At 37.7% G+C, this 24,160-nt stretch overlaps 1 protein-coding gene across 3 annotated transcripts in view; it reads left to right on the top strand.

Moving 5' to 3' along the window:
* cped1 (cadherin-like and PC-esterase domain containing 1) overlaps positions 1 to 24,160 on the top strand; it is an 84,228-nt gene that overhangs the window by 55,235 nt on the left and 4,833 nt on the right. For 2 of the 3 annotated variants that reach the window (XM_017494366.3, XM_017494365.3), the window contains exons 15-19: positions 11,374 to 11,470; positions 16,078 to 16,214; positions 20,257 to 20,477; positions 23,181 to 23,282; positions 23,651 to 23,738. In XM_017494366.3, coding sequence (XP_017349855.2) covers positions 11,374 to 11,470; positions 16,078 to 16,214; positions 20,257 to 20,477; positions 23,181 to 23,282; positions 23,651 to 23,738 — 645 coding nt within the window. Of the gene's footprint in view, positions 1 to 11,373; positions 11,471 to 16,077; positions 16,215 to 20,256; positions 20,478 to 21,131; positions 21,405 to 23,180; positions 23,283 to 23,650; positions 23,739 to 24,160 lie in introns of those variants that run through there. The other variant, XM_053688046.1, reaches the window with a different exon arrangement.

Here is a 24,160-nt window from a genome sequence, read left to right as displayed (position 1 = left end):
TTGGTGGTAGTAGTGTTGTTTGTGGTGTAGCTGTTGGTGTTTTTTTGGTGGTAATAGTGTTGTTTGTGGTGGAGTTGTTGGTGTAGCTGTTGTTGGTGTTGTAGCTGTTGTTGGTGGTAGTAGTGTTGTTTATGGTGGAGTTGTTGTTGGTGTTGTTGTAGCTGTTGTTGGTGGTAGTAGTGTTGTTTGTGGTGGAGTGGTTGGTGTAGCTGTTGGTGTTTTTTTGGTGGTAATAGTGTTGTTTGTGGTGGAGTGGTTGGTGTAGCTGTTGTTGGTGTTGTTTTGGTGGTAATAGTGTTGTTTGTGGTGGAGTGGTTGGTGTAGCTGTTGTTGGTGTTTTTTTGGTGGTAATAGTGTTGTTTGTGGTGTTGTTGGTGTAGCTGTTGTTGGTGTTGTAGCTGTTGTTGGTGGTAGTAGTGTTGTTTATGGTGGAGTTGTTGTTGGTGGTGGTGGTGTTGGTGTTGCTGTTGGAGCTTTTGTTGGTGGTGCTGGTGGTGTTGTTACGCTGGGCAACTTTACATTCATTTTCCTCCATGTGAGTAATTTGTTGTGAGCATCTTACATTTCCGTGGCTCTGCGTGTCTGATTGGAAGCTTGTCCTTGCCAGGTCTAGAATTGGAGAACAAGCTGGCAAGCTTTACACATCTGGAATCAGTGTAGAGAGCCAGAGCTGAAGAGCATGATGGAGGAGAAGTGGAACATTTTTTACTACACACATCCTCAAGCTGAAAACAAGATTTCCACTCTGGTGGCTTTGTAAACGCTGGTGGAGTTGCATGTGTAAATAGAAACAGGTACTGATCTGGCTACTGGATGTGCAGTTTCTCTGTAGTAGAAATACTGTAGATGAGTTATAGAATATTGATGTTCAGGGATTCATTACCAGACCAAAGCCAGAGTCTCATTAATATGAACTTTTGGCATTGAATAAAACAACACGAGTGTGTGTGTGAGTGTGTGTGTGTGTGTGTGTGTGTGTGTGTGTGTGCGTGTGCGCGCACATATACGTGTGTTTGGATATGAAATCAATATGTTAAGCTATTCAGTGGTCTGGCTCTTGTTCAGTCTCCGGTTCGGAACTAATCAGCCCTCCCGTATCAGATGTAGCCAAAATAATTCTGCGTTTTTCCTAATCCTTTCCCTGATAAGTAGAGGATCTAGCAATGTTTAGTCAGACGTGAAATCATTTCTGTTCTGTCAGTTGGTTTTTCACTCTTAGCAAATATTTCAAGGTATAGTAGGACTATCAAATTCAGTTTTTAATTTTACTTGAAATATTGAGCATCTGAATTTTAATTTGCGTACTAATAATAACAACAGACTGCCCTTTTTGAAAGCCAAGACAATCAAGAGGAGGCCAAATCATAATTTTAGAATAAACTTGTTTCAGTTTTTCATGCAGGAATAATTTCATATAATTAGTCAATAATGGTTTGCACTCTGTGCCCAGTAGAAAAACAGTTCAGATTCAACCACAGAAAAATGCTTACTGTTGGAAACTACTCACTTTTAGGAAACCTACTTTATTATTATTATTTTTTCCAAAATACACATTTAATTGAAAATTTATGAAAATATTGTATGCCATAAATCGGTGGTTCTCAATCCAGGGAGAAATCGGAAGGGGTGGTGCAAATTGTTTTCAATAAAAAAACACAGACAGGGCATCATTTGTGTACTCTGTGTATTTTCTCGCTTTTCAAATAGAATGTGCATAAACCCCGCGTTCCCTCTCTCTCTGTATTTTCTTTTTGCTGGAGAGAGGTGAAGTTTAGCTGCCTTTTATCTAGCTGTCAGTGCAGACCAGCCAGTTGCCAACTTAGCTACTTTTCAGACCCCTTTAGCGACTTTTTTTTTTTGCCAAAAAAAAGAGGTGCCTAACGACAAATTTAGCGAGTTTTTGGACAAGCCTTAGCAAGTTTCCAAATGTCGCCAAATGATAATTCATGTTCCATATCTGTTCACTATATAGTTTTATAAAAGTTATTTTTAAAAGTCATAAAAGTTCTGAAAAGTAATTTAAAATTGTAGAAAAACACAAAAGCAAAAAAGCTATCTAAAACAGATTATAGATTAGGTTAGATATAGATAGGGTATAACAAGAGTTAAAATGTTTTGGCCAAAAAGTTTTTGCATGTGACATATACAGTAATTCAATTCCTGAAGGGCCTTGCAGTTGGGTAGTGAGTAAATAATAGGCACATCCGCAGAGAAAACTCAAAATTTCATTACACAAAGTAGCTTCAAGATGATATGCATCAGTGTCTCATTTTCCTCAATAAATAAATGACCACGTATAATATTTTTGTCTCATTTGTTTAAATGGGTTCTCTTCATCTACGTTTAGGACTTTTTTAAGGTCATATTTATGCAGATATATAGAAAATTCTAAAGGGTTCACAAACTTTCAAGCGCCACTGCTGTTTCTCTGCTGAGTGTCATGAAGGCCTCAGTGTTTATCTGGTACCCATACTGTCTAATACAACTCGAAAGAGACATGATGATGAAATTAGCGGATCTCTGAAGTAATCAGGTCGTATAGTGCTGACACAGAACAGCCTGCGTGCTGCCGGGATCTGCATGGAGAACGTAAGCTGGAGTGATCTCATTCCTCTTCAACACAGCTGTGGTTCAGCTAGGAAACAGGACTCTGTCATTAGTTCTCCAGTCTGTAATTAACTGAGAACTAATGATTTTGTAGAAGATGAAAAAAGCCTGAATGATGTCATCTAAGCTCTTTCACATCAAGGACTGCAGGTGGTTATTGATTGGATTTTGTACAAGTCTGAATCCTCTGAAGTGTGTGTTTTTGGTCTCAGCAGCTTAGTCGCAGAGTGGATCAGGTCTGTACTGTGTGTCCCAGAGACTGTGTAAAAATCTCACAAAGCATTCCAGAGTGACAAATGTTTGCTTTCATGACCCTCCGCCATGGTACACCAGCGTGTACCCAAACAACCAGTTATAGACGTGTGTGTGTGTGTGTGTGTGTTTGTAACACAACATGGTTGTATTCTGAAATCTGATTGATCAGAAGGTTGATTAGTTTTCTATAAAAGCAGCTCTGCTGATCGTGCCGTTGGTTGTAGTTTAAATCATTTATATGAATGTGTTTTTGTTTCTACAGTACGTTAGTTCCATGTAATCTAAATATCCTCACAATTGGATTAAAATATTGTGCTGACTTAGTGGTCAGCACGTTCGCCTCACACTGCCAGGGTCGGAGGTTCGATTCCCGCGGCTCTGTGTGTGCGGAGTTTGCATGTTCTCCCCGTGCTGTGGGGGTTTCCTCCGGGTTCTCCGGTTTCCTCCCCCAGTCCAAAGACATGCATGGTAGGCTGATTGGCATGTTCAAAGTGTCCATAGTGTATGAATGGGTGTGTGCATGTGTGTGTGATTGTGTGCCCTGTGATGGACTGGCACCCTGTCCAGGGTGTACCCCGCCTTGTGCCCGATGTTCCCTGGGATAGGCTCCAGGTTCCTCCGTGACCCTGAAAAGGAGTAAGCGGTTGAAGATGGATGGATGGATGGAAGTGTTGATATGGTGAGGCTTTCTGAAAGGTAGACCTTTGTTTATCATTCTGGATGGACTGTCCAGTGTCAGAGCTTTGTTATTGTCAGTAAGTTTTCTGCCATGGGAGAGTTTTTTTGTGTAAATAATTCTGTAACATAAGCAATAACAGGAACTAACTTGCCTCATGGGTGTTCAACAACATTTAATCATGAATAAATAAAGTGTATGTATAGTTTTTAAATGAAAATTGTTATTGTTGACAAACTGTTTTGGTGTAAAAGGAATTATATATACATACACATATATATATATATATATATATATATATATATATATATATATATATATATATATATATATATATATATATATACACATAACTGATTAGGACATGTGTGAATGCACAGAAGACAGTAAGACATTCTGGTGCATGAAGCTTATGAGTGTCTACTTTTTTTCTTTCCCTGCATGACTTCTGGCTGTATATTATTACATGCCTGTAATGTGTTACTTCACTCTATTTGGGATGCAATCAGTTTAGACAGCTAAAATACTGTATGTTACAACCTGCACACATTAATCTGATTATACATGCTTTGATCTGTGCTGAAATTGGACTCTGAGAGCTGATCATATATGAGAGGTCTTAACTGTTAACCCCCTCAAATGACCTAGCTTCCATCAGCTTTCATTTTGACCTGTAAAGCAATTGCAACAAATAGCTGACATTTGTTCTCCTATCCATTCATCCAGTTACTCAGCCATCCATCCATCCATCCATCCATCCATCCATCCATCCATCTATTCATCCAGTCACTCAGCCATCCATCCATCCATCCATCCATCCATCTATTCATCCAGTCACTCAGCCATCCATCCATCCATCAATCCAGCCATCCATCCATCCAGTCACTCAGCCATCCACCCATCAATCCATCCATCCATTCATCCAGTCACTCAGCCATCCATCCATCAATCCAGCCATCCATCCATCCAGTCACTCAGACATCCATCCATCCATCCAAGTTTGTCTTTATGTTTAATAACAGTAAAGGCAGGTTTGTCACTTCTCATGAACGACTTCTAAAAAAAGTCTTCAAGACACTACACATCAATTCACCATGATTTTACTAAAAACAAAACGGACTTTTGTTCTGTTTTTCTATCATCTTTGTTTTACTGACATGGTCTGTGCTAATGGTCTGTACAATGGACATGCAAGTAGGCTTGTATTCCTCCTTTTTGCTGTCTTCCTGTAGTAATCACTCCTCCTCTACCATTTTCCCCAGAGCGCTGCAGTTATGCTGTAATTATGGATGTATCAGTGAACGTGTGTCTGTGTTGTTATCTTCTTACTTCCATATGTTTACTTAGAGTTTACCTGTCAGTGATTTCTTTCAGCATCGTCTAAGTGAAATCCAAGTAGAAGCAATGCTGCAGAGACCAGCTCCGCAAAACTTGACCTTAACACTGCTCCCATCTCAGTAGTATGATGATGCCTGGCATCTGTCCAAGCTGATCGTATCCATGTGTGCTTTTATACATGAAGTAATAAAAAAAACAGAGTAAGATAGTTGATAGTGACGTGTCTCAAAGAGACAGCATATGGATATCATTTGGTTTTGTCAGTATTGTTTGTATTCTATTATTCCTCTTGTGTCTCAGGATTGATGGATTTCTGAGTCCGTGCCTCTTGCTCAGATTCCTCTGTCTCAGTGGGTATTAACAGGGAATGATATCCTAGGGCTGTATGAGTCCACGTACAAATTTTCAAACATGGATTTACACAGAGGGATAGAGAGAATATGTTTGAAATGTAAGGAATGAAACATCACAGTGTGTGCTGTTGTAGAATAATAATCATCGATGGCATGGTGTGATGCGGCCCAACATGAAGCAGAGTTACCATTACCACCCCAGAGTGCTACATTCCTCTTATACTACACCAATTTGCCAATGTAAAAAACTTTTGTTTCATTAAAGAACGACACAAAAAGGATTGATCATTAGATCTGCTTCATTTTTTCAGTCAAAGGATAGTGATTATACTATATTAAAAGTGTTTTGTTAACAGTATCTTAAAGTCTTTTCTGACTAATAAAATTCTCTTTGAAATGTAAAAATATTGCATAAAAACAAACAAAATATGTCTTTTTATAGTCTATTTTTACAGTTTAGCATCATGACAATTTAGCATCATGGATATCTTGGCATCATGCTGAGCAAATGTGGTATGAGATTGACCCCTCTAGGAGAAGTATGAACAAAGAATAATTTGACTAGTTTTGGGGTAATGTTACAGTATGCTAAGTAACATGTCTTAGCTAGTACTGTAAATATCTCAAATTACTTTTCTCCACTCATGCCTGGATCATTATTTCAATGAATTGGAGTTAGATATGGGATTAAGCGGTGGACGCTAAATTATTAGCTGATCTACAAAATACTTGATCCTTCTTGATTCGTATGGTCTATTTTTATTGTCATTAAAACTTATATATAGAATTTAAAAAAAAATAATGACATACTTTTTAAAAATCAATTTATAGTTGTGTTTAATACCGTGGTTAGTTAGCTCCCCTTATCAATTCTCTTATAGCATCCATAGACAGTTGTGTCCTGATATTGGAGACTCCTTCCAAAAATGCTAACTAAACGTCTCCTTAGAGAAAATTTCCCCACATTAATACTACTTATAATGATACTTTAAAAAAAAAAAAAAAATCTGTTTATGTAGAATATCCACCTTACTTGTAAGTTCCTACTATAGAAATTATAACATAATATAATACAATCCAAAATCAATCAACACCTGAATTGAAAATTAAACAACGCTGTAGTATAGAGACTGATAATGATTGCCATATTGCCAATTTGCCACCAAACTGTTTACTTTTTTAAAAAGGTGCATACAGTCAGCTCCAAAATTATTCCAGCTGGAAATAATCATTACTCACAATGAATAAAGTTGTCCATTAAATTGTCCATTCCAGTAACTACTTTCATTTCCTCTAAAAAAACCTTTCTAAACTATTTATTCTCAAGAAATAAAAACGAAAAGGCAAAACTGTGTATGCCCCTAAGGATTTTTGTAAATAAATGCAAACACACTCTCACTCCTTTGATGTCTTTGTTGATAAAAAACATTAAAAAATAAAAATAAAGTGCCATAAGTCTGGAACTATGGAAAAACCTTCCAGGAAGATCTGGTCTAAATTCCTGTGTTTTCCAAACAGGAAGAATCTGAGTGGTGTTATTCTCTCCAGGAAATATTAGTTAGAAGGTGCCAATAATTTTGACACTAGTGTTTTGAAGGGAGGGGAAAAAAATGACTTCTTTAGAAAACAATTCATGTATGAAAAAATATAGTGAGACAAAATACAAGTATAATGTGTCCCAAAATGTTTAAGCTCAAAATATCACTTGAATATAATTTGATTGGTTTGAAACCATGGTTAATGTATCTCATGCTTATGGTTTCTTCGTCTCTATTGTCCTTTTGTTCTTACCAATCCTTTTCTATTCAGCACTTTTACTCATGTACTCTTTCTTCTACAGACATATTTTAACCATTTCTCCTTTGTTTTTTCTTGATCCACACAGTGTCTCGACCAAACAAAACACAGCTAGTCCAATTACAATGAAACTGAATCCCCTTTGTCTTCCCCCCTGCTCTCTCTCTATATAAAGAGACCTGACATGTTTTAAATCATTGCCATTTTCTCCAGCTGCTCTCAAAGTGGCTGACCCCTGTATGGTTTAGATTAACTTTAATCCTAGACTCCATACACCGTTCTATCAGATCACAGGCTGGAGTTTTTTACTAATCCTTTTTTCTGAAGGATTACATGGGAGGCACTTTGGGAGGCCACTTCACTCAGTGACCACAAATGGACCAAAATGGCAGCTGTGCACCTGCTCCAATCAGCTAGTTTGATTTCCTCAGGGCAATCTCTGTTTGGGATGTTGGAGTCCACTTGCTCAGCTATAATTTAATCTTTGTCAATGTAAAGGAAAATATGAAGCTACTCAAATGGTGGTTCTTTTTGCTATAAAAGCATCAGCTGCAAGCAGCAATTGGTGGATCCAAGCACCAAGGGTGTTAGGAGTGTCTTTTTCATGAGACAGTTTTGGCCTGTTTACATTTACGGCATTTGGCATTCTCCAGAGAAACTTACATCTGAGCAGTTGAGGGTTAAGGGCCTTGCTCAAGGGTCCAGCAGTGGCAGTTTGGCAGTGCTGGGATTTGAACTCTCAACCTTCCAATCAGTCGTCCAACATCTTAACCACTGAGTTATTCTGCCATAATACTGAACATGCATGTGAACTTTGAGTCACACTGTGCAATGTACAGAGGAATTAGGCCAAATTTCCTGTTTTCCCAGCACAACATGTTAATTGATTTCATCTCCATGGCAACATTTAGCATCATGACAATTTAGCATCATGGATATCTTGGCATCATGCTGAGCAAATGTGGTATGAGACTGACCCCTCTAGGAGAAGTATGAACAAATAATAATTTGACTAGTTTTGGGGTAATGTTACAGTATACTAAGTAACATGTCTTAGCTAGTACTGTAAATATCTCAAATTACTTTTCTCCACTCATGCCTGGATCATTATTTCAATGAATTGGAGTTAGAGATGGGATTAAGTGGTGGACGATAAATTATTTGCTGATCTACAAAATACTTGATCCTTCTTGATTCTTTTTCTGCTTAAGGAGCAACACTTTCTAATCTCTTGTGCATTGCTTTCATTTCTGCATCCCACAGCAGCCACTGATTGAGGTTTTGTCCTTTAATCAAGCTTATTGTAGTCCAGGTGGACTTTCCTCTGAGAGCTCTCTTGAAAGTGGACTGTGAGGGATAAGGGCTAGCTGGAGGGCTATTGAGGAGTGTTAAGGGTTTTATTCAGGCTTTTCCTGAAGTACGCACTGTGGCAACTGATCTAATGAAGGATATGGGAGGGTAATCCGGACGGCTCTATCGGCGCGGCTTAGGCCCACGCTTTGATCACTGGAGATTACAGTACTGTAATAGACATGAGTGGCTACCATATGCAGACACACATATGCACTAAGGCATTTTTAATTTAGCTTTTCTCTAGTTATGTTTGTTGTATCATTTGACATTTTATGAGAATGTATTTATGTTACTTTTAATACCACTCCACTAATATTGGCAGCCTTGATAAATATGAGCAAAGAAGGCTGTGAAAATTTTTCTTTATTGTTTAACCTTTAGATCTTCAAAAATTTCACAAAAATACTCTGCTGTGATGGATATCAAACAGTTGCAAACAAAACACAGGTTTATAATATATATATATATATATATATATATATATATATATATATATATATATATATATATATATATATATATATATATATATATATATTTGTTAAATATAGGTGTGCAACCATTATTGGCACCCCTAAGACCTCATATGAGAAAAATATACTTGAAGCATATTCCCATTGATATTCCCTTTGACATTTTTAAGTACACATGGGTGACTAGGAACAGGAAATTGTCAAACCCTGACTTCCAGTTTCACAGGGGTATAAATACGAGGTAAAACATAGGCCAAATTTCCTTAGTCCCTTAACAATGGGTAAGACCAAGGAATATAGCTGTGATGTGCAGCAAAAGGTTGGTGAGCTTCACAAAATGGGAAGTGGCTATAAGAAAATAGCACAAACATTGAAAATGGCCATTTCCACCATCAGGGCAATAATTAAGAAGTTCCAGTCAACTGGAAATGTTATGAATCAACCTGGAATTGGCCGTGTGTCTATATTGTCTCAACGCACTGTGAAGAGGATGGTTCGAGTGGCCAAATAATCTCCAAGGATCACAGCTGGAGAATTGCAGAAGTTAGTTGTGTCTTGGGGTCAGAAAGTCTCCAAAACTACAATCTGAAGTCACCTACATCACCACAAGTTGTTTGGAAGGGTTTCAAGAAAAAAGCCTCTACTCTCATCCAAAAACAAACTCAAGTGTCTTCAGTTTGCCAGACACTACTGGAACTTCAAATGGGATGGGTTCTATGGTCAGATGAAACCAAAATAGAGCTTTTTGGCAATAAACACCAGAGGTAGTTTTGGTGCACACAGAGAGGTAGCCATATGGAAAAGTACCTCATGTCCACGGTTAAATATGGTGGTGGTCTTCAATGTTTTGGGACAGTTTTTCTGCCAGAGGACCTGGACATTTTATGATACATGGCATCATGGACTCTTTCAAATATCAACAGATATTAAATGAAAACCTGACTGCCTCTGCCAGAAAGCTTCAAATGGGCTGCGGTTGGATCTTCCAGCAGGACAATGATCCAAAACATACATCAAAATCAACACAAAAATGGTTTACTGACCACAAAATCATGGTCCTGCCATGGCCATCCCAGTCCCCTGAGTTGAACCCCATAGAGAACCTGTGGGGTGAACTGAAGGGGAGAGTCCAGCGTGGACCTTGAAATTTGAAGGACCTGGAGAGATTCTGTATAGAGGAACAGTCTCAGAACCCTTGCCATGTATTCTCCAACCCCATCAGGCATTATAGGAGAAGATTCAGAGCTGTATTGACTGAAAGGGTGCTAATAATTGTTGCACACTTATATTTAACACACACACACACACACACACACACACACATATATATATATATATATATATATATATATATATATATATATATATATATACACACACACACACACACACACACACACACACACACACACACATATATATATATATATATATATATATATATATATATATATATATATATATATATGTACACAAGTTTTTTAAAAATATTTTTTTAATATGTACTGGCATAATTTACTAAATTAATTATTTATTTAGTATATTATAACTAAACTGATTTATAAAAAATATATATATTTTTCCATTTTATGGAGTTGCTTATGGCAGTAGTTAAACTGAATGCAGTCATTTTCAGAATGATTATATGAAAATTAGCCATAAAAGCATATATTGTGCTCTATTATGTATTCATAATCAATTAATTATATAATTATATGTATGTATATTTGATTAATAATATAAGCATTAACTTATTTGAACATATTTTCTTTTCAAAATTATTGGCTCCTGACCTCCTTTTCTGGCAGAGCGAATGCAGAGATGACACATGGGTAGAAGAAAAAAGAAAAATGATCCATCTCTAAATGTCCTGTAATTACAAATGTTTTTCTTTAGCGTGAGGGTGTGAGGTTTCTGGGCGAGTGCGCAGAAGAAAAGTGCCGATCAGTTTCCGCCGCCTGAGCACACTGATTTATGCGGCCCTGCGCTGAATCAAAAAGTCCGCCCGTGTTTGTGCGGATACACTGACCGCAGGTATGAACAAGAAAATCCCTGTTAAGTTGTCTTGTGGCACTTTGTTGAGAGCAGCGGCAGCTCGATGGGGAATGTGACATGGCCGTGTGAAGCCTCTGTGTAAAGTGCAGTGGGTGAAGGCAGGGTGGATAGTGGTGTAAGAGGGTGATCGGTCCTCAGTAAGAGAACCAGACCTGATGGCTCCCACCAGGGCCTGTGGAGGTCACATCGGCCTCCTCGATACTCTTCAGTTAGTTTGACCTCTGACACCAGACGGCTGGCAAGGCTGTAGCGGGGCAGGCAGTGGTGTTAACCCACTCTGATTTAGTACAGCGAAAGAGAGGAGAGAAAAGCCTAGAGTGGGAAAATACACACCGAAAAAATCGACCTCACTGAGTTTACATCCACTAAGACAGCTGTGTTTTATTGTCCTCAGTGCATAAAAGTTTACTTCACTTCATCTCACCTCTCCTGCATTTGTCACACTCTGTTTCTGTCTTGCCTGCAGGACTGTGGCCTGGTGGTCAGACCTGATCAACCCTGTGGTCTGGAGCCTGTTTCTGAGCTCAAATCATCTCAGCCTTGCTCTTCAGGAGATGAACCTGGTGAGTTGAGGCAGCGTACTGTGACAGTACACTGTAGTACACGACTCCCTTTGGTAATTGTTGATCTACAGCCCTATCAATGCTAAGCACGCACCTATAACTCAAACGTGGATAAAACAGGTGGTGCAAATGCTTTCCTAGAGATATGATCTTGATATATTTCCTCACTCCAAAATGATGTATGATTTTGACCCTGGGGTACTTTTGTGGAAAAATAATTTCTAGTTATGTTTTCACACTGAACATATGTACATTTGTCTGTAAGTATTACCCGGTCTGTGCTAATCAAATGCTTAATCTAAAATACATAAATAAATAAATGGTTATGTAAGCTCAGATGAAAGACTAATACTAGTTTATAATCCCACTAAAGGCAATATTCAAATAAAAATGAATTGAATAATAACAGACCCCATAGTTTAATGCAAAGCAGAAGGGCATTACCAATTCAAAGTTGATTATTTTTCTATAACACACTTCCTGAAGTGTTTTACTCTTAGACCAAAGCTAAATTACACATTGTGTCTGTTATCTGTTTATTGTTACATTTAATGTTGTGGAACATCTGCGAAAGAAGTTATCACTTATGTTATAGCAGCTGTATATGTTATAAATGTTATAGCAGCTTTATACTTACGTTAGTGAGTTCCCTCAATTTCTATTGAAGTTAATTAGACATAAACATATGCAGCTTGTTACTAACTGCAAAGCACAGAGTCCTTCCCATGGTGGAAAACTTACAGTTTTACCTCTGACACTGGAGACTCCTTCCAAAAATGTTAAATAAAACATCTCCTTACAGAAAATGTCACCAAGTCCCTGTGAATTAGGTGTTATTATATATACAGTCCACTCCAAAAGTATTGGAAAAGCAATGAAGATTCTTTTGTTTTTGCTATACACTGAATACTTTTGGTTTTGGGATCAAAAGACGAGTATGAGACGACAGATCAGAATTTCAGCTTTCATTTCCTGATATTTACATCTAGATGTGTTAAACAACTTAGAACATGGCACCTTTTGTGGCAGACCACCTAATTTTTAGGCGAGCAAAAGTAATGGAACATATCGTGTTAAAGTAAATAACACTTGATATTTGGTTGCATATCTATTGCTTGCAATCAAGCTGGTGACATGGACATCACCAAACTGTTGCATTTTTCTTTTGCGTTGGTTTTCCAGGGTTGTACTGCAGCTTCTTTCAGCTGTTGTTTGTTTCAGGGCATCTCTCCCTTTAGTATCCTCGACAGGAGGTGAAATGCTGCTCAACTGGCTTAAGCTTGAAAGCCCCCACACTTTGGACTTTCCATCACTTTGGTAGAGGTTAATCTTGGTTCCAGAGCTGTTTGGCTCATCTCTGTATTTCTTTGCGAATTCCTGTCTGCCTTTCCGATTCTTACTGCTGATGACTGGTTTACATCTTGTGGTATGGCCTCTATATTTCTACACTTGGTGTATTCTTCGAATGGTGGATTGTGATACCTTCACCCCTGCCCTGTGAAGGTTATCGGTGATGTCACTAACTGTTGTTTTGGGGTTTTTCTTCACAGCCCTCACAATGTTTCTATCATCAACTGCTGTTGTTGTTGTTCTCAGCTGACCTGTTCCATGCTTGGTTGTTAGTACACCAGTGGTTTATTTCTTTTTCAGGATATTGCAAATTGTTATATTGGCTATGCCCGATGCTTGTGAAATGGTGCTGATTGATTTTCCCTCTTTTCTCAGCTTCAAAATGGCTTGCTTTTCTCCCATAGACAGCTTTCTGATCTTCATGTTGGTTTATCCTTTTTAACAACAAATGCAGTCTTCACAGGTAAAACCTAGGGCACAAACCAAGAGTAGATGTTCAGAGCTATTCATTCTTTAAACAATCAATTTAACAGGGCACAACTGGGCAGCAAGAAACACCTATCCGTCATATGTTCCAATATTTTGATCACTTGATAAAAATAGGTGGGTTCAAACAAAAGGTGCCATGTTCTAGCATATTAGAGGATAGTGCATTAGTATAAACCTGTGATTTGAATCGCAGTCTACAAGGACTGTTAATCAACCTTCTGGCCAATCAGATTCAAGCTCTGTTGAATAATAATAATAATAATAATAATAATAATAATAATAATAATAATAAGCACAGACTTGTTTTGCTTTAGAAATGAGCACAAATGAATGATATTAATTTGGTTAGATTTTGAATGAATGTGTAGTAGACATACATTGCAGTTTTATTTCACTTCTCTTTAGATGGGGTACCAACTTTTCAAAATGTGTTAGGAAGTGCATTTTCAATCAGTGCATTTAACATCAATGTAATATAGTCTAATGTCAACATAAGGAAACATTATTAGGAATAATTCGGAAAAAAAAGTGTCTTCCATAAACAGTTGTGTTTTTGTATGTGTTGTGTGTGTGTGTGTGTGTGTGTGTGTGTGTGTGTGTGTGTGTGTGTGTGTGTGTGTGTGTGTAAATGAGAGACTACTAAACCCTTAAATCACTGAATGGTGATTGTGACCAGAATAGAGAAGTGTCAAAACAAATGACACACAGGGGGCTCAGTAGGGGGATTATAAGTTGGTATGTGAGATGAAGAGATATTACACTTAAACAGAAAAAAATCATCATACTTTTTTGGTTGGAGATATCCTTCATTTTCTCTTGTTCAGTCATGATGATTAATGCATTTTTTTCTCAGTTGAACCAAGATTTACAATCCCTTTCTATTCCAAATGAATCCCATATTGTAGATCCTTCATCCGAAACATGACCCTGCACATTACACCACAATAGTTTTATCCATCTCTCAGCTTATTAAAACACTGCTTACATACCAGAACTAAAGTTTATAATGATGATTCATTTATTCACAGGTTTATTTATTCACATTTATTCATTATTTATATATATACAGGTAGATCAATAATCTTGAGCAGCTGCATACAGTGCATCTGGAAAGTATTCACAGCGCTTCACTTTTTCCACATTTTGTTATGTTACAGCCTTATTCCAAAATTGATTAAATTCATTATTTTCCTCAAAATTCTACCAAACAATACCCCATAATGACAACATGAAAGAAGTTGTTTGAAATCTTTGCAAATTTATTAAAAATAAAAAACAAAAAAGCACATGTACATAAGTATTCACAGCCTTTGCTCAATACTGTGTTGAAGCACCTTTGGCACCAATTACAGCCTCAAGTCTTTTTGAGAATGATGCTACAAGCTTGGCACGCCTATTTTGGGGCAGTTTCTCCCATTCTTCTTTGCAGGACCTCTCAAGCTCCATCAGGTTGAATGGGGAGTGTCGGTGCACAGCCGTTTTCAGATCTCTCCAGAGATGTTCAATCGGGCTCAAGTCTGGGCTCTGACTGGGCCACTCAAGGACATTCACAGAGTTGTCCTGTAGCCACTCCTTTGTTATCTTGGCTGTGTGCTTAGGGTCGTTGTCATGTTGAAAGATGAACCTTCACCCCAGTCTGAGGTCCAGAGCGCTCTGGAGCAGGTTTTCATCAAGGATGTCTCTGTATATTGCTGCATTCATCTTTCCCTCGATCCTGACTAGTCTCCCAGTTCCTGCTGCTGAAAAACATCCCAAAAGCATGATGCTGCCACTACCATGCTTCACTGTAGGGATGGTATGGGCTAGGTGATGAGTGGTGCCTGGTTTCCTCCAGACATGACGCTTACCATTCAGGCCAAGAGTTCAGTCTTGGTCTTGGTCTGAGTGTCCTTCAGGTGTCTTTTGGCAAACTCCAAGTGTGCTCTCATGTGCCTTTTACTGAGGAGTGGCTTCCATCTGGCCACTCTACCATACAGGCCTGATTGGTGGAGTGCTGCAGAGATGGTTGTTCTTCTGGAAGGTTCTCCTCTCTCCACAGAGACACGCTGGAGCTCTGTCAGAGTGACCATCAGGTTTTTGGTCACCTCTCTGACTAAGGCCCTTCTCCCCGATCGCTCAGTTTGGCCGGGCAGCCAGCTCTAGGAAGAGTCCTGGTGGTTCCAAACTTCTTCCATTTACGGATGATGGAAGTGACTGTGCTCATTGGGAGCTTCAATGCTGCAGAAATATTTCTGTACCCTTCCCCAGATCTGTGCCTCGATACAATCCTGTCTCGGAGGGGTCCAGACAATTCCTTGGACTTCATGGCTTGGTTTGTGCTCTGACATGCATTGTTAACTGTGGGACCTTATATACACACGTGTGTGCCTTTCCACATCATGTCCAATCAACTGAATTTACCACAGGTGTAGAAAAATCTCAAGGATGATCAGTGGGAACAGGATGCACCTGAGCTCAATTTTGAGTTTCATGGCAAAGGCTGTGAATACTTATGTACATGTGCTTTTTTTGTTTTTTATTTTTAATAAATTTTCAAAGATTTCAAACAAACTTCTTTCAAGTTGTCATTATGGGGTATTGTTTGTAGAATTTTGAGGAAAATAATGAATTTAATCCATTTCGGAATAAGGCTGTAACATAACAAAATGTGGAAAAAGTGAAGCACTGTGAATTCTTTCCGGATGCACTGTAAATTAAAGATCTATAGTTTAACTGGAAATCTACTGATAGATGCATCAGATTGTGAAAATCTACACGGTTGTGTACAGGGCGCTGGGTGGTGCCATGTCTTAGCTGTTCAGATAACAGGACATGTGATTGGCGGGAAGTTGTCTGGCAACCGGACAGCTGTTACCACCCTGTATTGGAGCAGCCACAGCTGCAGCGATGCATGATGGACAAAAAGGTAAGATAATTAACTCCATCACTTCATACTCTTAACTGAAATCAGTAGTAACACTTCAGTGTTATTAACTCATAGCTAAAACTGTATGTGTATATCAGTAGTGAATACAGCAGCTTTTCAACTATTCGAACATATTTTTTTTTTGGTAATTAAGGAATACTTTGTAATACTCAGGATGAGTATTTTACATCATATTTATTACATTTATAATTAAAAAAAAAGTTATAAGAAATGAAAGTTATAAAAGCTAAGCACAATCATGTAAGTATACATACAAATTCATGCAAATATCTTATTAACACATTTTTGCATAGTAATAATTTTTATATATATATATATATATATATATATATATATATATATATATATATATATATATATATAATTTAATATAATATTTTTTGTTTGTATGTTTGTTTATTTATTTAGCCAACATTATCTATAAGAAACAGTATTGAAATATCAAACTGATTGTTTAACAATTTAACAATAAAGTTCAACTTCATTAATGAATTAAAATAATAGATTTAGATGCAAAATAGTGAATAATATCAAAGTCAAAAGGTTGCTTTATTGCCATGACAAATATTAACATTTGTATTGCTAATCAATAATGTACGTACATTTAGAAGTAAATTTAAGTGAATTTCGAAGATTTGCTGGTATAGTGAAATTTTCTCTAAGAAAAGTTTTATTTAACACTTTATAGAAGGCATACAGTAGAATCCACAAATAAATATTCCTATACAACAAAATATGTACAGAAAAAAAAGGCAAAGTTTAAATGCGTATTTAAAACTTTGCAAAAATGTCAGCACTTTGTATAACTAAGTTTTTCGACACAGGAATGCCTTTTTTTTGTCTTATTAAATAAAAGAGAGAAGAAACGAGGATGGTGAGTTAACAACTGTTTATAGTTTCTAGAACATAAGCGACAACAGGAAATAGCTTGTTTCATGGACATTCCAAAACATTAAGTGTATCTGTTAATGGATAAACAGGATGCTATAGTATACTTTTAATTAATTTAAAAAAAAGTAATTATTTGCAAAGAAAACACTTTAGGACATGCTGGTATTGGAAAATAATCAGCTTTGGTGTGGTAATAGTAACTCCGCTTCATCACATCACTCCATCATTGAATCATTTCTTATAACAGTGCACCCTGTTGTGTTTTATTCCCTAGATAAATGCTAAATCTTAATTTTTTGTGTGTTTAGTACATACAAAGACTGCAAAAACGGGTAAAAACGACAGTAAGGAACTTATACACTGAAAAAAAGGTATTAACGAAGACGTGAAATGAAGTATCTGTATGAAGTGCTGCAATTCAGATAGATTTGCAAGTGTTAATGCTAATATACAGAAACAGTAGTTATTGAGGAGGAACAACTAGCACCAAGAATATAATGATAATGAGTCTTTATTAATCACATATACATATGCACAGTGAAATTCTTTTCTTCGCCTAAGGAAAAATTATGAGAACATAACATGAATTAAACTATGCAAACACTAATGAAGTGCTATACAATACAACTCTTATACTAAATTAAATGTGAGCAAATACCAAATATTTACATTTCAACCATGGCTTATGCAGCTTACTAAGAGCAGATCACCTTTAAATATGTTTTCCAAGTTCGACCTGTTGAGGTCTCAGTTGTTACACAAGCGCATGTAAGAAGTCAGCAGATGAAATGAATGGTGCTTCACTAATAGATGGCAAAATGAGCTTTAGAGTGCACATATTTAATAAAGAACAACGTTATCCTGAATATCTAGAGGGTCAAAAGATGAATTGAGACGTCTCTCTCTCTCTCTCTCTCTCTCTCTCTCTCTCTCTCTCTCTCTCCTTCTTTCCTTCTCTACTGCTATAGGTATAACTGCTTTACTTTATATCCTGCTGTAGGGCAAGTTAATCTCCTCCACTCGTTATCTAGATATAGATGGAGAAAATAATGTCTCTCCACATCCATCTTTTATAAGAGCTCTCATAAATGATTAGATTAAAAGCAGTGCAGGTTCAGAACTCTGAGCCAAAACCCGGATCCTGATTCTCTACATGCACGATACAGGCTCTCGGCTCCTCAGCAGGACTTTTCCTCCTCCACTTCCTGATTTAAGAGGCACTAGATCAGCTGTGACACCCACGTCCTCGGTTAAAGAGCTCTCGGGGTCTCGGAGATGAATAGTCCGCAGAATGTTAGTGAGTCATTGGGAATAGCTCAGGATTTGTTTTAATAGCAGCCTGGGCTAAGAACGATGAATAATTAGGTTTTGGTCAGAATTTGGGTTTTCTGGTTAAATAACACACTTTAATTTTAAGATAATGTAAATATATTTTACGAAAGTGGTGCGAGGAAAGGGTTTTCCTACGCCAACATAGATAATGATGTTTTTTAACCAATACATTCTTTAAAATGAATTAAAGAATTTTTAAATAAGTAAATAAGGAAATAACTGTCATCAGAAAATAAACAAAGAAAATCAGCCAGTGGTATAATATTTGGGTTTCTTTGACTATTTATTTATTTATTTATTTATTTATTTATTTATTTATTTATTTATTTAAATTCTCAAGTAAGTTTAATGCACACGATCTTGGGAATATCTTTTTTCTTTTTTAATTAATTTATTTTATTTGTATTTAAGAATGATGGAAAGTGCCTGTGGATACCAAATGGTCTGTGTTTAAATGTGAAAATTTGAATACAAAAAGAAAAGAAAGAAAAAAAAATATATATATATATTTCATGGCTTGGAGATTTAGCTTGGCAGAACAATGTTTTTCTTTTTATCGAGTCACAGTTGTTTGTTTGAGATGGCGGAGTCGTTAGTTAATGAATCTGTGCATTGTTCTGAGTGTTTGTAGTGTGTGTTGTATGATCACGACCATGGATACAACACTTAGTAGAAATTGGAGCTGCTTTTCATCACACACATGTGTATCTTTTGTGATTAATGCTGGCATTTGTCATTCCAACTTGTCCACCATGGACATGTGAACTGCCGCTGAGAGGCTGTGATCTCCACCAGCTTGTGGAAAACCCTTACAATGCCACACTTGTTTACTCACTCCCTCCTTCTCTTTTTCCTTTCATTCATCCCTCTTTTCCTTGATCCACGGCAGCAGGCTGAGAGAGGGAGAACCGGGGGGTGGAGAAGTGGTAGAAGTGTGTGTCGGCTTGAATTTCTCAGTTTGATCCGGACTGTTTCTCTCCGATGCCATGGTGATAGGGTGTGTGTGTGTGTGTGTGTGTTGACTTTGGTCAGACACACACTGTTCCTGCCAAACTGACTAGAGTGTAACTGTGTGCACATCATGATGCATGTCTGTCTCACAAGTCAAGTCTACATATTTGTTATAATTTTCTGAATTTTTTTTTTTACACTTAATTTGATGTAAGGCAGCGTTAGTAATGAATAAATCTAGCCTTCCCAGAATGCCATGCCTTTGGAATTGGATGTTCAACAAGCACTTATTGATGTGATGGTCAGCTGTCCATGTACTGTACTTCTGGCCATATACAGTAGTGTATAAAGTATGATGGAGATAGAGTTCCCAAGTTGCAGTTCAGGATGTGCTGTTACTGAAAAAATACACATTTGAAACGTATATTTGTGGAATTCTGCAAGTGGCCTCCATTATACCTGAGATTTAAGTACATCCGGTTTTCTGTTCTTATTCTCTGTACAGGAAAATATGTACAAAAATCAAAATCTATTGCAATCTCTCTAGTAATTTCTCTGTAAATTCTCTTCTAACTACACAACAAATGGACTGAAAATCTAATAAGCTGAAAATCACTGGACTATTCCTTTAATGAAACAAAAACAAAAGCAAATAAATTGGCATATACATTCTGGAGAGTAAAGCATGAAGAAATGTTTTGCATTACTAAATAAATATTCGAACTGCTAAGGTGTCTTTATAACTACAGAGATGCAGCTATGTAATAATACTAATAAGAAGGCTTAGCTCGTGTTTCTGTTATCTGTGGTGTGATTGGGTGACTGTGTGATACCTGTTCTCTGTCAGGTCCTGTTCATCGGTGATTCTACTAACCGGGGGATGATGTACTACCTGATAGAGCGAGTAAACACTACACTGGAGGATTGGGACAAGGCTCACGATACCATCATCTACCACAATCTGAACCAGGGCAGAACACTCATCAGCTACTCCTATTACCCCCAATTCTGGCTGCACAGGAACCAGAGACCCACCTTCCAGCAAGCGCTGGAACAGCTCATAGAAAGGTTCGGGCATGCGTGCATGTATACGTGTGAATGTTTATGTCTGTGAGAGATTTGTCCGAGTACCTTATATTGTGTTAAACAGTATCGTACATAACCAGCGCAAGATTGTTGTAATGTGTACATAAAACATGGGCCATAAACTATATTTAAATGCTGTTAGGCTCTGGTTTCCTAAAACAGATTTACTAAAAGGTTTTTGAAATGATCAGAAAACATGTGTGTTTTTAGCAGGTTTGCCTTAATAAACTTGCAATTTGGGTCTCTATGCAAATAGAGTGATGGTTCACTGTTTAGATTAATACAACCGACAGACATGTACTAACTGAGGGTAATTCATTTCTGCCATTTGAAGAAAGAAAATTTCCAAATGGTAATAATGTTTGTTTGTTTTGTTTCAATTTAAACCTTCTTTATATTACCAAATTATAATATTATCACTTAAATTTTCTTCAATTCCTATACTTTCCTCTTGCATGAACTTCATGTTCCTCATACAAACCCCTCATTTGCATGTTGTTTTCAGCACCTTTATTCTATTCAACTTCATTTGTTTAGACTATTATTAATTTAGGATCCTGGTAGATCTTGCAAATGGGTTTCTCATTTACATACTTCTACCATCCATCCATCTTCTATACCGCTTATCCTTTTCAGGGTCACGGGGAAATCTGGAGCCTATCCCAGGGAGCATCGGGCACAAGGCGGGGTACACCCTGGACAGGTTGCCAGTCCATCGCAGGGCACAATCACATACACACTCCCACACCCATTCATACACTGCGGACATGCAATCAGCCTACTGATTGTCTGCATGTCTTTGGAGGAAACCGGAGTACCCGGAGGAAACCCCCGGTGGCACGGGGCCACGGTGGGAATCGAACTCCTGACCCTGGAGGTGTGAGGCAAACATGCTAACCACTAAGCCATGTATGTACCTGTTGAGCTTAATATGTTATTAATAAAACAGTCAGGGAAATAATCAACAACGGAGGGGTGTGATGTGGCCCGACACAAAGAGGAACACTGTTTCTCACCCCGATAACAGCAACTTCTGTTTTATTCTTTTTTTACCACAGAAATTTGCTAAAGTTCCATGTTATAGCAGCTATAAACAGCAATAGGTTATAACTGGTATATACAGTCATTCCCACACTTTGGAGTTAATAAACATGACATGTAACCAATAAACGGCAAGAATGCCCAAGGAACAGAAAAAGTCCTTTATCCTGAAAAGCATTTCCACATTGGAAATCTGTTATAAAATGCTGACACTGAAGACTCCTTCCATTAATGCTAACTAAGTGTCTCCATACAGAAAACTTCTTTGTTAATGAAGAGCAAATAAGTTTATTATAATAAAGTTAGATTATGTGAAGGGGGGTTTGGGGGCTTAGTGGTTAGCACGTTTGCCTCACACTTCCATGGTTGGGGGTTCGAATCCCAACTCTGTCCTGTGTGTGCTGAGTTTGCATGTTCTCCCTGTGCTTTGGGAGTTTCCTCCCCAAGTCCAAAGACATGTGTTGTAGGCTGACTAGCCTTTCCAATTTGTCTGTATCGTGTGAATGTCTGTATGATTGTACCCTGTGATGGGTTGGCACCCTGTCCAGGGTGTGCCTCGAGTTCCCTAGGCTCCCCCACAACCCTGTGTAGGATAAGTGCTATGGGAAATGGATGGATTATGTGGAATGTCCACCATAAAAGTTCTTGTGAGTTAGCTGTTACTATAGAAACAAAAGCATATTATAAGGACAGCATTAATATAAACCCTGTGATTTGAATTACTACAGTTAGAGCTGCTGTTGCACCTTCTGACCTATCAGAACAGAGAACTCAGATTAATTGGGTTCATGGTAATTTTGGAACGGTGGTTAAGTCTGCACAGAACATACAGTATAAGCACTATAAGAGTATTAGAATGATCAAAGTGTGTGTGAGAGACATTTGTGGGCTGTAAGTTGTGAATGTGTCAGTCTGGTTAAAAGGCAATACGTATGTAAGCATTTGTCATATGTGATGTGAGCTGTGTAAGTAATCAGGGTGTGTAAAAAACATTACTGCTGCTGAACTGTTCTAGCTACAGATGTGGGCACTGAGGAGGGGAAGGATATGCCGCACAGATGCTATAGTGCGTGTGTGTGTGTGTGTGTGTGTGTGTGTGTGTGTACGTGTTTGTATGCATAAGGAACTGAGCAGGTTTGCTTTTACAGTTAGGATGTGGTGAATGGAACTTTTTTGACTTCAGCTCAATGATTATTAACTACATATCAGTATATACATATTACTAGTCAATATTTTTTAGACACCTGGAGTTTTTAATATTTTACTGCATTTTGATCAGTATTACTGCCATGCAGAAAACATTAATAAAAGGACAGGATGATCGCTAAATAAGGAAAATATTAAAGATGAAAGTCAGGAACACTTGGAAAGGAAGTTAGGTCTTCAAGAGAGCTGCATGTTGTGTGCTACATGTCTTTAGAGTGATCGAGATCTATATTGTTTCCAATAAAACAAAAATCCAAACTTCTCCATTTAATAATCCGTTTAAGAACAATTTAATAATGATTAGTTTCAAATGTTCATACATGGTGTATGTGCTTTGCTCCAGCTTGTGCGCATGAATAGTGAAGATCTGATGATTCCCGCTCACAGATGTGGCTTTGAACTTTAACCTTTGGCAATGTTGACTGTCTCCCATGGCAGGTCACGACCTCTGGAAAACTCCCCTCAGACAGTGCTGGTTGCTGGAGGGGTCCAGTGGCTCAGTCTGGAGCATCTGAGGACCATGCAGCAGGTCCTTGAGAGGTAACACACACACACACACACACACACACACACACACACACACACACACACACACACACACACCTGTTTACTTCTACTGGTGCATTATTTTTATTTTAAAACATAACATATAATGATCCTGACTGTGTTCTTTGAAGTAAATAGAACTGGATCTGAATACACCGTGTGGAAAAGTGATAGATTGATGTATAATATGTCATTCAAATACCAGCTTCTTACAGCAGCTCTCTGAATCGTAAAGCTAGACTCTAGTCTTAATAAAAATGTAATAAAATATCCACTGCCGCTGCCTGCTGAGTGAAAAGTTTATTCAAATATTACAACTGTGTACTTTTAGTGTAGCGTAACTGGTTTCGATCATTTTCCAGAGAGAAGCTGCAGAACATCATGGTGGTGGTGAAGTCTTTAGGAATGGGGTTTCATCTGCCAGTGGACGGCATTCGCTCTCTCTCTCTGGTGAGTCCTGAAGACGCTCATGTCGGCTAAATGTGGAAATATATTCTACTGTACTGTAGCTAATCATGGCGTATAGTGAAAAATGTCATCATAATGATATAATGGTATCAAACTTCTATGTATATTACATTTTTACTTGTCTCTTGTTTCAAAAATACAGGACGAGTGGGTTCATATACATGTATAGCCAGTTTATTAATAATTAGTTTCATTTAAGGATTTTTAATTTAAGCAATTTAAGGATTCTTAGCTCTCTAATTGGTTTGTACATGGAACCTTGTGTTGCAGAGTTCTGCGTAGAACCTATAAGTGTTCCCCACATCGAGCCAAACTGAAGACAGTTTCAGTGTTCTAGCTGCAAGCGTTTGTGTAGAAGAGTGCATTTAGTCTGTCCATGTCATCTGGATTTTATAACAATGCAG

This window comes from Ictalurus punctatus, chromosome 19 (genome assembly GCF_001660625.3).
Source record: "Ictalurus punctatus breed USDA103 chromosome 19, Coco_2.0, whole genome shotgun sequence".
NCBI lineage: Eukaryota > Metazoa > Chordata > Actinopteri > Siluriformes > Ictaluridae > Ictalurus > Ictalurus punctatus.
The sequence above is the reverse complement of the archived record's forward strand: the minus strand, read 5'-3'. Positions and strand labels throughout refer to the sequence as shown.